The 13151-nt window shown below is 42.8% G+C and overlaps 1 protein-coding gene across 5 annotated transcripts in view; it reads left to right on the forward strand.

Annotated features, from left to right (window-relative positions):
• Positions 1 to 13151, forward strand: part of CDH18 (cadherin 18) — a 621618-nt gene that overhangs the window by 393889 nt on the left and 214578 nt on the right. For 4 of the 5 annotated variants that reach the window (XM_083449423.1, XM_083449420.1, XM_083449421.1 and 1 more), the window contains 2 exons: positions 704 to 891; positions 8019 to 8512. In XM_083449423.1, coding sequence (XP_083305549.1) covers positions 8285 to 8512 — 228 coding nt within the window. In that variant the 5' untranslated portion in view covers positions 704 to 891; positions 8019 to 8284. The remainder of the gene's footprint in view (positions 1 to 703; positions 892 to 8018; positions 8513 to 13151) is intronic. The other variant, XM_083449424.1, reaches the window with a different exon arrangement.

The raw sequence follows: 13151 nt of genomic DNA on the forward strand, positions 1-13151 counted from the left end.
CTGTATGACTGTTATGTCGTGTGGACCCTGGAAGTGTCTTGCTGCTGTCTGACCAGACAGGTAAGCTCCGAAGCCCTCTGAAACCCCAGCTGATTTACAGTTCATCTTGGCCTTTGTGCTTTCCTGGTTGCAAAGCTTCATTTAGCTTGCATCACGATGCTAGAGTTGGGTCCCTGGGAATTCATTAGAGTCTCACTGCTTCGCTAAGCCGGAACCAGTATACTCTAATGAGTTTCAGCAGCACAAGAAGAACTTTATCCCTCCCTTCCGGTACCCCTCCATCAACTTATTTAATTATTTATTTTAATTCCAACCTGCAGCAACACAAGAGATATGGAACTCATTTTGCAAGGGTTCCCAGGAGATAAAAAAGAAAAGTTGGCTCAGTAGTAGCATATGTTCTTTGTTGCAAGGGGGGGGGCATCATGCACACATACACACACAAGTATTATCAATGGTAGAATTAGAAATCTTAAGCAGTTTGAATTGCTGTGCTCCTTCAGAGGCAGAATACATTCAATAAAATTGATCAAGCAGCATAAACACAGAGAGACCTCATTCAAGAAATTATTATCAAGGAACAACAGAAATCCTATGTGTAGACTGTTCCATAAAATGGGGAAAGAAATATCATAAATGGATTCTCAAGACCTTCCTCAAAGAGACAGTTGCCTATATAATATTTATTTCTTCTTCTTGGCAGGATCACAGATGCCCATTCTCAAGAAGTATCTTAGTGAACAAGGAAAAGAAGCAACCACTGAAAGATCAAAACGTGGAGTTGAGAAGGAACGTTTGGACTTGGATTTGTCTAATGGAATGTCGGTTACATGTGGAGTGAAGCAACGGTATTCAGTGTAAGCTTGTTCTTCATGCTGACACCCAGACACGGTGAGTACAATGCAGATGTGGGTCACTTCCAGATGACCTGTTTGTTTAGCTTTCATCCTGATTTGCTTGCACAAAGTTTTGGGGAGGTCAGAGAGTGTTGGCTGCTTACTGAGCTCATGCTGTTGTGCACCCACAGGATGTGGCAAAAGAACAATTAGATATCTCCATCCCCATCAGATCAGCAGTATAGCGTAGGCAGAAAAATGTTGCTGCTCTCCTCCAATGGGCAACTGGCTAATTACATACTGCAGTATAAAGGATCTGAGGGAGCAATGGGATGTATGTCCTCATGCCAATGTGAAGCATGCAGATGTGGGAATTGAAAGTCCTGTAGCATCTTCCTTTTGAGATGAGCAAGGCAAACACACAAACCTGCCAAAATGCAAATGCAATGCACTCTACGTGGGGCTACCTTTGAAGGTGACCCGGAAACTACAACTAATCCAGAACATGGCAGCTGGGCTGGTGACTGGGAGCGGCCGCCGAGACCCTATAATACCAGTCTTGAAAGACCTACATTGGCTCCCAGTGCATTTCCGAGCACAATTCAAAGTGTTGGTGCTGACCTTTAAACCCCTAAATGGCCTCGGTCCAGGATATCTGAAGGAGCGACTCCACCCCCATCTTTCTACCCGGACACTAAGGTCCAGCACCAAGGGCCTTCTGGCGGTTCCCTCACTGCGAGAAGCCAAGTTACAGAGAACCAGGCAGAGGGCCTTCTCGGTAGTGGTGCCCTCCCTGTGGAACACCCTCCCACCAGATGTCAGAACAACTACCAGACTGAAGGCAGACATCTGAAGGCAGCCCTGTTTAGGGAAGCTTTTAATGTTTGATGTATTACAGTATTTTAATTTTTTTTTGGAGGCCGCCCAGAGTGGCTGGGGAAGCCCAGCCAGATGGGCGGGGTATAAATAATATATTATTATTATTATTATTATTATTATTATTATTATTATTATTATTCATAAATTACTATAGATGGTATCTGCCGCCAACGAAGAATGCTGCCTTAAAATTGTGACTGTAACTGTATTTGCTTTTGTTTCTACGTTATCTTTTAGTGCAAGAATAACCTTTCTTTGTATACATTGTGTTTGCTTTCCCCTTATGCCCTCTCTTACATGCACACACTCATACAGTGGTACCTTGGGTTACAAACACTTTGGGTTACAGACTCCGATAACCCGGAAATAGTACCTTGGGTTAAGAACTTTACCTCAGGATGAGTACAGAAATCACGCGCCGGCAGCAGCAGGAGGCCCCATTAGCTAAAGTGGCACCCCAGGTTAAGAATGGTTTCAGGTTAAGAACGGACCTCCGGAACGAATTAAGTACGTAACCAGAGGTACCACTGTACCCTGTTTTCCTGCACTTAAGATTTGCAGTTGTATAGTTGTTATTTCTGCCAATGTTTTTAAGAGTCAAATTGCAGCTGGTTGTCTGAATATTTGGTCACATGTCACTGTTATTAGAGTGACTACAGGGTTTTTTTCTTTCCATTCTAATGACTGGTTGTGCCCTAAGAGAAAAGTCCACTGACTTTAGTCACACTCCTTTTATATTCCTTTGTGTTCCTCTACTCATTAATATATGTTGGAATTAAGAGTTCGCAAACAGGTATACCCCTTTCTCAGCTTTTTTTCTGGGGGGGGGGGAGGGCAGGGGGTTAATGCCTAGCATTATGGAATTCTAATCTTGTGGGAATGTAGGAGATTAGAGAAGGAGCTATGTGTTTGCCTGAACTAGGGCAAACTTGGTTATGGTCATAAACTTTTGTCTGCAGCTCATGGCAGTACTTTGACTCAATGCCACAATCTCTATCAGCCACATATCTTCTAAACTGAACTTGCAAATCAAAGTCAGATTTTTTTTTGCAATAGAAGAAAAACATCTTTTTCAGTGCACTATTCTGCAATACTAGCTGAATACCAATGACGTTATATATATGCATGCCCCCAAAATCTGGAAAAACCCCAGTGACCATGCCACTATCATATTGATAGGTGCAGAAAATCCCTCTGTCTCTCAGGCAGGAACCTCAATACTCAGCCTAAAATTGCAGAGAGAAGCAGATCAGCCAGCTTTTGAACTATCAGCCAAGCATGCGTATTTATAGCATTTGTTTCATTGTACAATACTTCTAAGATTGTGTTTATTCACCTGTCTGTTCACCTATTCACGTATTACACCTGCATAGTGGTAATGCAGCTGCCAAATTGCTCCATTTTGCAACCAGACCAATTTTAGCACACAGTGAAGTAAACACAAAGGAGGGAGGGGAAGAGAGTATCCTCAAACTGCTATAAAAATGTGATCTGTCCATAACACAGAGCAATCAGACAAAAGCTTTACTGGTATAATGGTCTTTGAATGCACCACATAGTGATAATTGAGCTTAGTCTTTTGAATCTGTTCATGGATGGAAAGGTAGATGAGAGAAACAAATCTGAAACTTTTTGGGTGCAAAGATACTGCAAAGGGGTGATTGGAGCAGGGAAAATATGAGTGAGGAAAGGGTTACGCATCCCCCCATCCTGTGCTTCTACATTCCCAGGAGCCTCTTCTGGAAGTAGTTTCCCCAAATACTGTAACATGTCTTTGTACCTTATTCTATTGAGGTTTGGAGCCTGCAGATGATTTGGTAGCAATTACAAGTCTAAGTGTGGCTCAGCACATGGGAAGGCATATCAGAACCATGGATAGCTCCCAGTGATTCCTGCTGGCTGATGTGTGAAAGGACAGAGTCATCAGTTTTCAGAAGGATTAAGAAGCATGGCAGAGCATTCCCTTCCAGTGACTCCACCACTTTGAGAGAACTTTAAAGCAGGGATGAGGAACTACTGCACCTCTAGATGTTGCTAAATTACAACTCCCATTAGCCACAGCAACCATGGCCAGGGATGATGGGAGTTGTAGTTCAGCAATTTATGGAAGGCCCAAAGTTCCCCAAACCTGATTTAAAGGGTTCAAAACTGATTCTGCAGTTGCATGGTCTTGTCTAGGTGTGGAGCAAGAGAAGTACAGGAGGGTCATCTTCACAGACTGACAATGATGGGAGAGTAGTGTCTTCAGGCTGGGATGGCGTAAAAGGCAGTGCTGAGTGGGACACCTGGTGAGTGATATCAGTCCAAGTCCCTTGGGTCCTTAACGTTTTGCTCATAGTGTGTTTCTCTCTGACATATGTTCTGTAGGTGTACCTGCTTGTATGAGGTGTCTGGCAATAAATGTGCACTGGGAGGACTCAGGATTGTGGTGGCAGGTGGACCCCACCTCATATTTCAGCACATTTACTAGATTGTGATATCAGATGTAATGTGCATACAAAGTATGTTGCTCAGCTTGTCAATGTTATCAGGATCCCTCAAACATTCAGGCAAACTGTGTTGGTTGTCTGAAAAGGACTTAGGTCCAAAGGCATGTGGAGTAACTGGAGTACGAGTTGTCCTAAGTCACTTAGTATAGGTCTACTGTCTTTTTTCCCCCTAGGGGGGTCGCATAGCCCTTGAGTTGCCCCAATATCTATCCAGTGACCACTCCAGTTCACAACAGCTCAAAAGCGCACCCATCTCCGCCCGTGATAAAATCGGAAGTACAACAATTATTATTTCCTGTCTTCTTGTTGTGCAACATGGTTAGGTTTCATGCCTAATGATATCAAGTGTGAGTGCGAAAAACATGTGATTGGAAACTCATGCATCATATAGCCATACTTGTTATCAGGGAAGCCATGGCTGGTGCTGCAGACCTTAGACTGGGGACTGTGACAGTGAGGCCCAGGTGTACTTCTTCCTGCATCACTAGAACAGTTTGTTGGTAATAGAGTTTAGATCCTCTGCAGCAGCAGCACCATCTAGATCAGCCTTTCTCAACCTGTGGATCCCCAGATGTTGTTGAAGCACAACTCCCATCACCCCTTGCTAGCAAGGCTCAGGGATGATGGGAGTTGTAGTCCAACAATATCTGGGGACCCACAGGTTGAGAACCACTGATCTAGATGGTCAGAGGGATTACTGCAACTTTTCAGCCCAGAAAAATCACATGACACAAGGAGTTGCTAACGCATCACTACTGACTTTGGCCTGTTTTCTCTGGAAAACTTGCCAGGGTCTACAGAACTGCTTTCCTCTCTCCAGGTTACTAGCTCTGATGTTGCCTCTGTGTAATTTGTTATCCGGCACATGAAAGAAGAAGATGTAGATTATCTATTAAGTCTTGTTTGTCCAAGAGAACTGGAACTGAATGGTGTCTCTTCCATGGCGTTTTGTAGAAGTTAATATCAAGTGTTCATATTCTATTTGTTCTTGGCTTAGGGAGAAGTAATTTTGTGTTGGTTGTGCAAAAGGAAAAGGAAAGTAGAACAGCTGAATTATTTAAGATCTTCTCACCCATGCAGTGATTGAAATAACTCCCATTCGTAACCTTTGAGTGCTGCTGGTTTTATTATTGATAATAATATGTTGAATATTTATTGGAAAAAGGATAGGGAGATGTGACTGAGCCCTTGCTCTTCTCACCTCAGATATAATACTGGTTTCAAATGATTAAGTGATCTAGGTTAATACAGTATTTTGTGTTCCCTGGAAAGCAGATCACATGCAATCAATATTGCTAGCTTCATCTTTAGTTTAAGCCTCCACCCCCACCCAATGCAGCAGTGAGCCACAGACTTGTGAAGTCCTGGTTGAGTCTTAGCAGGATTAATCCTATAAGACTAATTATGTGGAAAGAATAACTTTTTTGTGGGGCACTTGTCAAGAGTGATGGTTGTTGTGTGTGAAGTGGCACAAGCAAATATATACAGATGTAGATCCAGATAATTATTTTTTCCTCTTTCCTTTTGGCGGAAGCTCTTGCGCCAAAATTATGTTGTAACTTGTTTTGTATTGGAAAAATCTGTGCATCTCTGGGGGTGTTTTGCTCCTTAATTAGCAGTTAGCAGAAAAGGATTGAGCTGGTGTTTGCTCTCTGCCCTGTTGCTGCCTGATGGAACTGTACTTGGATGCGGTACAAACACTGCAAAAGCGCCTCCTGTTCCAGTGGGAATCTTCATTTTGAAGCATGTGTATGGAACAAGAGAGAAAAATTCATAAGCCATGCTGGAACTGGGGCACTTTGAGGCCTGCATATTCCTGTGACTTGTCTTCCTCGTTTTCAAGAACCTGACCAGGAATACCCTGGAAAGATGAGTTTCTTCAAACTTCGTTCCAGTGGGTATTGAGTATATTCTATCATTCCCCTTCTTTTGTCACATTAGATTGTTAAACAATTCTCTACGAAGGGCAGAGGTGTGATTACCATAAGATAATGGCACCCATGGGTGTAGGGGGCCTGCGCATGACAACCTGTTTCCTGCAGCAGTTGCTTCTGCTAGATTTTAAGGCATCTCTCTCTCTGTGTGTGTGTGTGTTTGCTGGAAGACAAGAGTATTATGCTCTTTCTTTCCCAACTCTTTTCTCTCTCCAGAATATTGGCATCTTTCTTCTCCTGCCAAACACACACACACAAAAACAACACACTTCCATAATCTCCTCTCAGAAATATCTGTTTCCTAGAAGTACTCAGCAACCTGACATCAAAGAGAGGGGGGCATACAGTGTGTTTGGGGTCTGAAAGGTGGGGATGTCATACCCCCTCAAAAAGCTACCACCTCCCCTTATCACCATTGAGTTGTTTTCAACACAGTTGCCAATCCCTCACCCTCCTTGATTTCTTACAGGAGCTTTTGATTAGTTCAGATCCATGACATTATTGTGGTTGACATTCTAGTAAATACAGTTCTCAGAATTACAAAATGTCTTCCACACAGTGTGGTGGTGATTTTTTCCTTTTCCTTTCTAATACACACACACACACACACACACACACTTGAATTCTCTTTTCCCAACCAGGTGCTGTGTATGTTTGTCTATGTGTGTGCATGTAATAATCATTTTTCTGTTGTATTGGAGTAGGGAGCAGTAGCATAGTCTTACACAGGGGTCTGCAAACTTTTTCAGCAGGGGGCTGGTCCACTGTCCCTCAGACCTTGTGGGGGGCCGGACTATATTTTGAAGGGAAAAAATGAATGAATTCCTATGCCACACAAATAACCCAGAGATGCCTTTAAAATAAAAGGGCACATTCTAATCATGTAAAAACAGGCTGATTCCCGGACTGTCCGTGGGCAGGATTTAGAAGGCGATTGGGCCGGATCCGCTGCTAAGACCAACTCCAACCCAGAAAGCCTGTCCTTTCCCCAAAAAAATGCGTCATGAAAAAGAAACAGTGCTCTGCATGCATTCTCTGTGTATTAATACTCAAAACATTCCAATGCAGGAAATTTGTGTCCCAGGATCTGAGTCTCTCTCTCTCTCCCCCCCATGTGCCCTAACAGGTATGATTTGTCAGCAGGAACTAGCAGAACTATATTTTTTGTGACATAGGACGATGGGATGGCCAAGGAGTCATATCCTGGTGGCAAGGGTGAAGGGTCTAATCTGCACCAAGTGGGCTGCAAATCAATTCACAGGCCCAGCAAGACAAGATCACTCAAATAACAAGGTGTTCACAAGTGCTTGCGATTCACCGGCCATGATTTTATAGACCTCAGCCATATTGTGCTAATGTGGAAAGTGTGATACATCCCAGGGTATTTGTTCTGAGTGTCTCTGCACTTTCCCTAGCACTACTAATCTCTCTTGAGATGGAATGGCATGAACTGCACTCATGGGAGCGTGATTAGAAAGCAGCCTACTTGACAAGGTTCGTGAAGAATGCACGAGATAAGGAAATTGTATTAGCTGGCCCGAGCTGCAGGGCTCTGGATGGGTTATAAATCTTCATAAATAAAACATAAAATAAATTTCCTGTATCAAAGCTTCGCACACTTGCAAGATATTGTGCTAGTCCGCTCTTGCCATCTGCACCTATTGAAACACTACACTAATTTTAAGATGCATAAACACACACAGTTTCTATGAAAGGTTAAAAAGAATGTTGGTTGCTGTAGGGCATTCTCTTGGCAGAACCTGTTAATGTGGTAATAAGTACATCATTACTGCAGGTCAAAAATCTGAAATTACTGTTCTTAGTGATGTGATAAAGTGTTTTTTCTCCCCTCTCTCTCTTTCTCCTTTTCTTTCCATTAGGTATAAAATGTGTGGCTCCAAGAGTCAATTGTGAAGATCGCAGAATAAACCCCAGCCTCTTCCTCACTTTGCTTTTCATGATGTAAATGAACCCAGTCTCTGACCAATGAGGAGCTGAACCATGGACAGGCTAAAAGAAACTTTCTGGACTGTTTTGTTAAATCAGTTATTTCCTTCTTCCATGGGAGCCTACTAACGGATTATAGCGGGAAGGCAAAAGAGGTGAAAGGGGAAGAAAACACCTTGAACTGGAAAGCGATCCTACAATGAGAATTACGAGCACATCTTGTATCTGCCCAGTCCTAGTTTGTCTCTGTTTTGTGCAGAGGTGTTGTGGAACTGCACATCATGGCTCCATCAAGGTGACCAGAAACCAAACCAAACATATAGAGGGGGAAACGGAAGTTCACCATCGTCCCAAACGTGGATGGGTTTGGAACCAGTTCTTTGTTTTAGAAGAGCACTTTGGACCAGATCCTCAGTATGTTGGAAAGGTAACGAACATCTTTTCTTCTTGCAAATGTCGTATGCACTGCAAACAATCTAACACTCTGGGGCACACAGTTATCAGAACAACAAGAAACAACTGCTTATTAAACTAATATCCAATTTGTTAAGAGCATTCATAACATGTATGAAACCTATAAAACATAATACACTTAGCAAATATATAACATTTTTCTTTAAAAGCTTACATCTCCTCTATACACACATGTATGTAACCAGTTTCACCAATTATTAGCTTCCCAGTTATCTTCCCGTATGTACACCCAAATTTACATTTCCTGGATGTGTTGACTTGGAAATCCTCTGCAATAGGTCACTGAAAGAGCATTTCCAATTTCTCAAATGGGGGGAGGCTGGCAAAAATATATTAATTCAAACATACTTATTTGACATGAGTAACATGTTTATTTGACTACAGTATCCATGACCTCCCAGTCTATACTCAGAAAGAAATGGGGATTGGAGATTATATTGTATGACCAAGGAGGCATTGCACTGAAATACAATGTAGATTTATTGAGGGTTGGGTAGGCCTGTGTCTCACAGGACCTATTTTCTTTTGTTATGAGAACACAATAGTTCAAAGTATCAGAAGCGAGTGTAAAATTCCTGCCTGGTCATCAGTTCCGGCTCTACTGTGGGCTTGATTCATGACCATCATGAACTCATTTTGGAAATAATGACTGAGGAATATTTTTTAAAATCCTAGGTAGATGTTTAGACATTTTGCATGTTATTTTTGGGTGGAAAAGACTGTCACTTTGATCGCATCAAGCTTTCATTTTACTCCCTTCTTGATTTGCAATATGCAGTGTATACATTCATATATGTGTTAAAACAGGGCTGGGGGAGCTGTGGCCCTGCAGATATAGTTGGGTTAGAGTTTCCAGCATGCCGAACAATTAACCAAGATGCCTGGAACTGTTGGAGTTCAGTAACATGTTGTGTGGGCAGGTCCCCATCCTTGTGTTCTAATGTGAAAGGTAGTAGAGGTAGTAGAGGTTATGTCTCTTCCATGATATCTGTGAGTGATTGCGTGAATATATTGTGCCTTTCTGGAACTGAATTGACTATCCAGAACTGTGTAGTATGTTTGCTTATGACACTCTATCCAAATTGTACTTAGCAATCTTCCTCCATTTATTGTGGGACATCTTTTAGGAAGCTGTTGCTTCCTTCTGATGGGAAGACAACATCTAACAATGCAACCAGTGCTATCTTTCTAAGGTGAGGTGCTGGAACTCACCACAAATGCCTCCCTTGTTCTCTTATAATGGCAATGGCACCCACCTGAGAGGTGCCAGAACTGAGTTCCAGTGAGTTCCGGCTGGAAAAAAAGCCCTGCATGCAACATTATGTAGATAATGCTTATTGCAGATACTGCAGCCACATGAATCTTGCTGAAATTTCAGAGGAGGACAATCTGGGGTTGAGTCTATAATAAGAAAATAATGAGCAGTATTTAATAACGGTTATGAATAAAGAACAGAAATAAAGTTAAGGAAATTGTTGGGTTCGTTGTAGCTACTTTTATGCATATATCTGTTTTATACAAATCTGTTGATTTTAGCATATAAATTTATTTATACTTTGGGGCTTATAACTCTGCATTTTGTTTTATAATAGTTCTGTGGTTTATTTGGACTTGGCAGGAATATAAGCAGTTAGGAAATACAAGGTAGTTTTCAGAACTCAGTAATGTTATTGAAAATACTGTGAAGGAGAAGAGCTGGTGTACAAGTAGATAATAAATATATCAGCTAAGTTTATTCCAATGTTAATTATACTAGAAACATTTAGAACAAACGTAGGGGATTGTGTATGACAGGGGTAGCCAACATGTTGCTCCAACACTGTTGCTGAGCTACAAATCCCAGCAGCCCAGCAATTTACAGTGGTACCTCGGGTTACATATGCTTCAGGTTACATAAGCTTCAGGTTACAGACTCCATTTACTCAGAAATAGTGCTTCAGGTTAAGAACTTTGCTTCAGGATGAGAACAGAAATCGTGCTCCGGCGGTGCGGCAGCAGCAGGAGGCCCCATTAGCTAAAGTGGTGCTTCAGGATAAGAACAGTTTCAGGTTAAGAACGGACCTCCAGAACTAATTAAGTACTTAACCTGAGGTATCACTGTATTTGTATGCTGCCTTTCCATAGTATACCATACTCAAAACAGTTTACACAATTCACTTACAAGACTTAGCTTACTGTTTATTACTATATATTTTTTGCTAATTAAAAATACTGTATTAAACATACAATAAAATCAGCGTCCACTGATAATCCATCATAAATTCTAATAATAACAATAATAACCTAATCCAGATAACAGAAAAATAATACATCTTCAATGCTGAGCTGCAAATCCCAGCAGCAGCCCCTGAACAAAATCCTACTCTGAAGATTTCTAGGCATCCTGAGCAGCAGAATTAGCCTTTGTGCTTTGATTCAGCCAAAGCGCAACCATCTCAGGCCAGGTGGGAACAGGCCAGACAAAGCAGGAAACAGGTGTTGCAGAACTCATGATAAGAAGGCCATTAACAATTGAGGGACCACAGGTTCCCACCCCTGCTTTAACCCAATGGCTTAGGGACCAAGGGCCTCCTAAGCTCAGTCATCTGGACGACATCCTGTCTAACTACCTCTAATGTAGAGAGAGAAATAGGAAAGAGGGGCACCATTGCCAAGCTGGCCTTTCATCATCAGCATTGCTGCAATTTACCAGGAGGGGGGAGGGTTGTGACTGTGGCAAGGTAAGCAGAATTCAAATTCACTGTCAGATCCAGTCTGGTGTTGCAGTCTGGTTGCCCCATGGCAGTCTTGCTGTCAACCCCTTTCTCCTCTCCTTCCTGGGCAAACCCCAGTGCCACCGGTGATGGGAGATTGGGTGAGCGTTGCTGTCCCTCACTGTTGTATAGATGTGTGTGTTTGTATGTCAGGGGGTTCATGGCAAATAGCCTGTTCCCCAACACTCAAGAATATATGTGCTAGTTTTCTCCTGCTCATTTTTACAAGAAATAGTTATGCTAGATATGTGAAAGAAAGAAGTGCACTGTGGGTAGTCCTCTGTAATTGCAGGTCTTTACTTGAGACAATTGACCTGTCCAATCAGTCAGTCAGTTTATCCATACATTCTGTTCTCCATAACTGATGGCAACGTATATTTACTAGGTTAGCTTTGCTGCTAATTTTATGGGAAATAATCATGCCAGGCATATAGATAAAAGAACTCTGGGCAGTTCCTTATAATTTCTCATTGATGGCATTGACCTTTCCAACCAGTCATTAAACTCAATGCTGTATTCTCCATCAATGCTGCTGACGTATTGCGTATCTGAAAGTCCTCCTTACATTTTTGTCATACCCACTTTGGAGCAGCACCATCACAAGAACAGAATTAATTTGTGTACATAAAAAGAAGATGATAATAAGATTAATAAGAATAATATTTTTTTTATTTATACCCCGCCTTCCCCAGCCAGAGCCGGGCTCAGGGCGGCTAACACCAGTAAAATTACAATAAAAACATAATAGGGGGGGTGGGGACCAATTTAAAATAAGTGTTAAAATACAATTTAAAATGCAGCTTCATTTTAATAGTAGCCCATAGATCAAAACCATAAGGGGAAGGAAACATAAGGGTCAGACTGAGTCCAAACCAATGGCCAGGCGGAACAGCTCTGTCTTGCAGGCCCTGCCAAAATATGTCAAGTCCCGCAGGGCACTGGTCTCTTGTGACAGAGTGTTCCACCAAGTTGGGGCCAGTACTGAAAAGGCCCTGGCCCTAGTTGAGACCAATCTAACCACCTTGTGACTTGGGACCTCCAAAGTGTTGTCATTTGTGGACCTTAATGTCCTCCGCGGGGCATACCAGGAGCTGTAATAATACGTCAGCAATCAAAGTAGTGATTATTCTGCTTCCTGGATTGTCATCTGAAAACATCATCACAGTTTCCTAAATTACCATCTGAAGACTATGTACCATACATCAGACTGGGTTTCCACTAGGCATGGTGGGAGAGTTCATCCAAGCTTAGTTCAGACTTGGGGAGTTTGGAAGATCTGAGTCTGATTTGGATGCGAGCCTTTGACCCCTAGATTTCCTTTCCAGAGTACACAAAATCTGACTGTTTAGAAAAGGAGGTTCCACAATATATTCACCCCAATCCAATGCAAGAGAATGGAGTGAAGTAATTCTGGTAGCTCGCATGGGGACAGGTAAAGGTAAAGGTACCCCTGCCCGTATGGGCCAGTCTTGACAGACTCTAGGGTTGTGCGCCCATCTCACTCAAGAGGCCGGGGGCCAGCGCTGTCCGGAGACACTTCTGGGTCACGTGGCCAGCGTGACATCGCTGCTCTGGTGAGCCAGCGCAGCACACGGAAACGCCGTTTACCTTCCCGCTAGTAAGCGGTCCCTATTTATCTACTTGCACCCAGGGGTGCTTTCGAACTGCTAGGTTGGCAGGCGCTGGGACCGAGCAACGGGAGCGCACCCTGCCGTGGGGATTCGAACCGCCGACCTTTCGATCGGCAAGCCCTAGGTGCTGAGGCTTTTACCCACAGCGCCACCCGCGTCCCATCTATGGGGACAGAGCACCCCTCAAAAAAAGGATGCAAAATTAGGA

The sequence above is a fragment of the Podarcis tiliguerta genome (genome assembly GCF_965153285.1).
Source record: "Podarcis tiliguerta genome assembly, chromosome: 7".
NCBI lineage: Eukaryota > Metazoa > Chordata > Lepidosauria > Squamata > Lacertidae > Podarcis > Podarcis tiliguerta.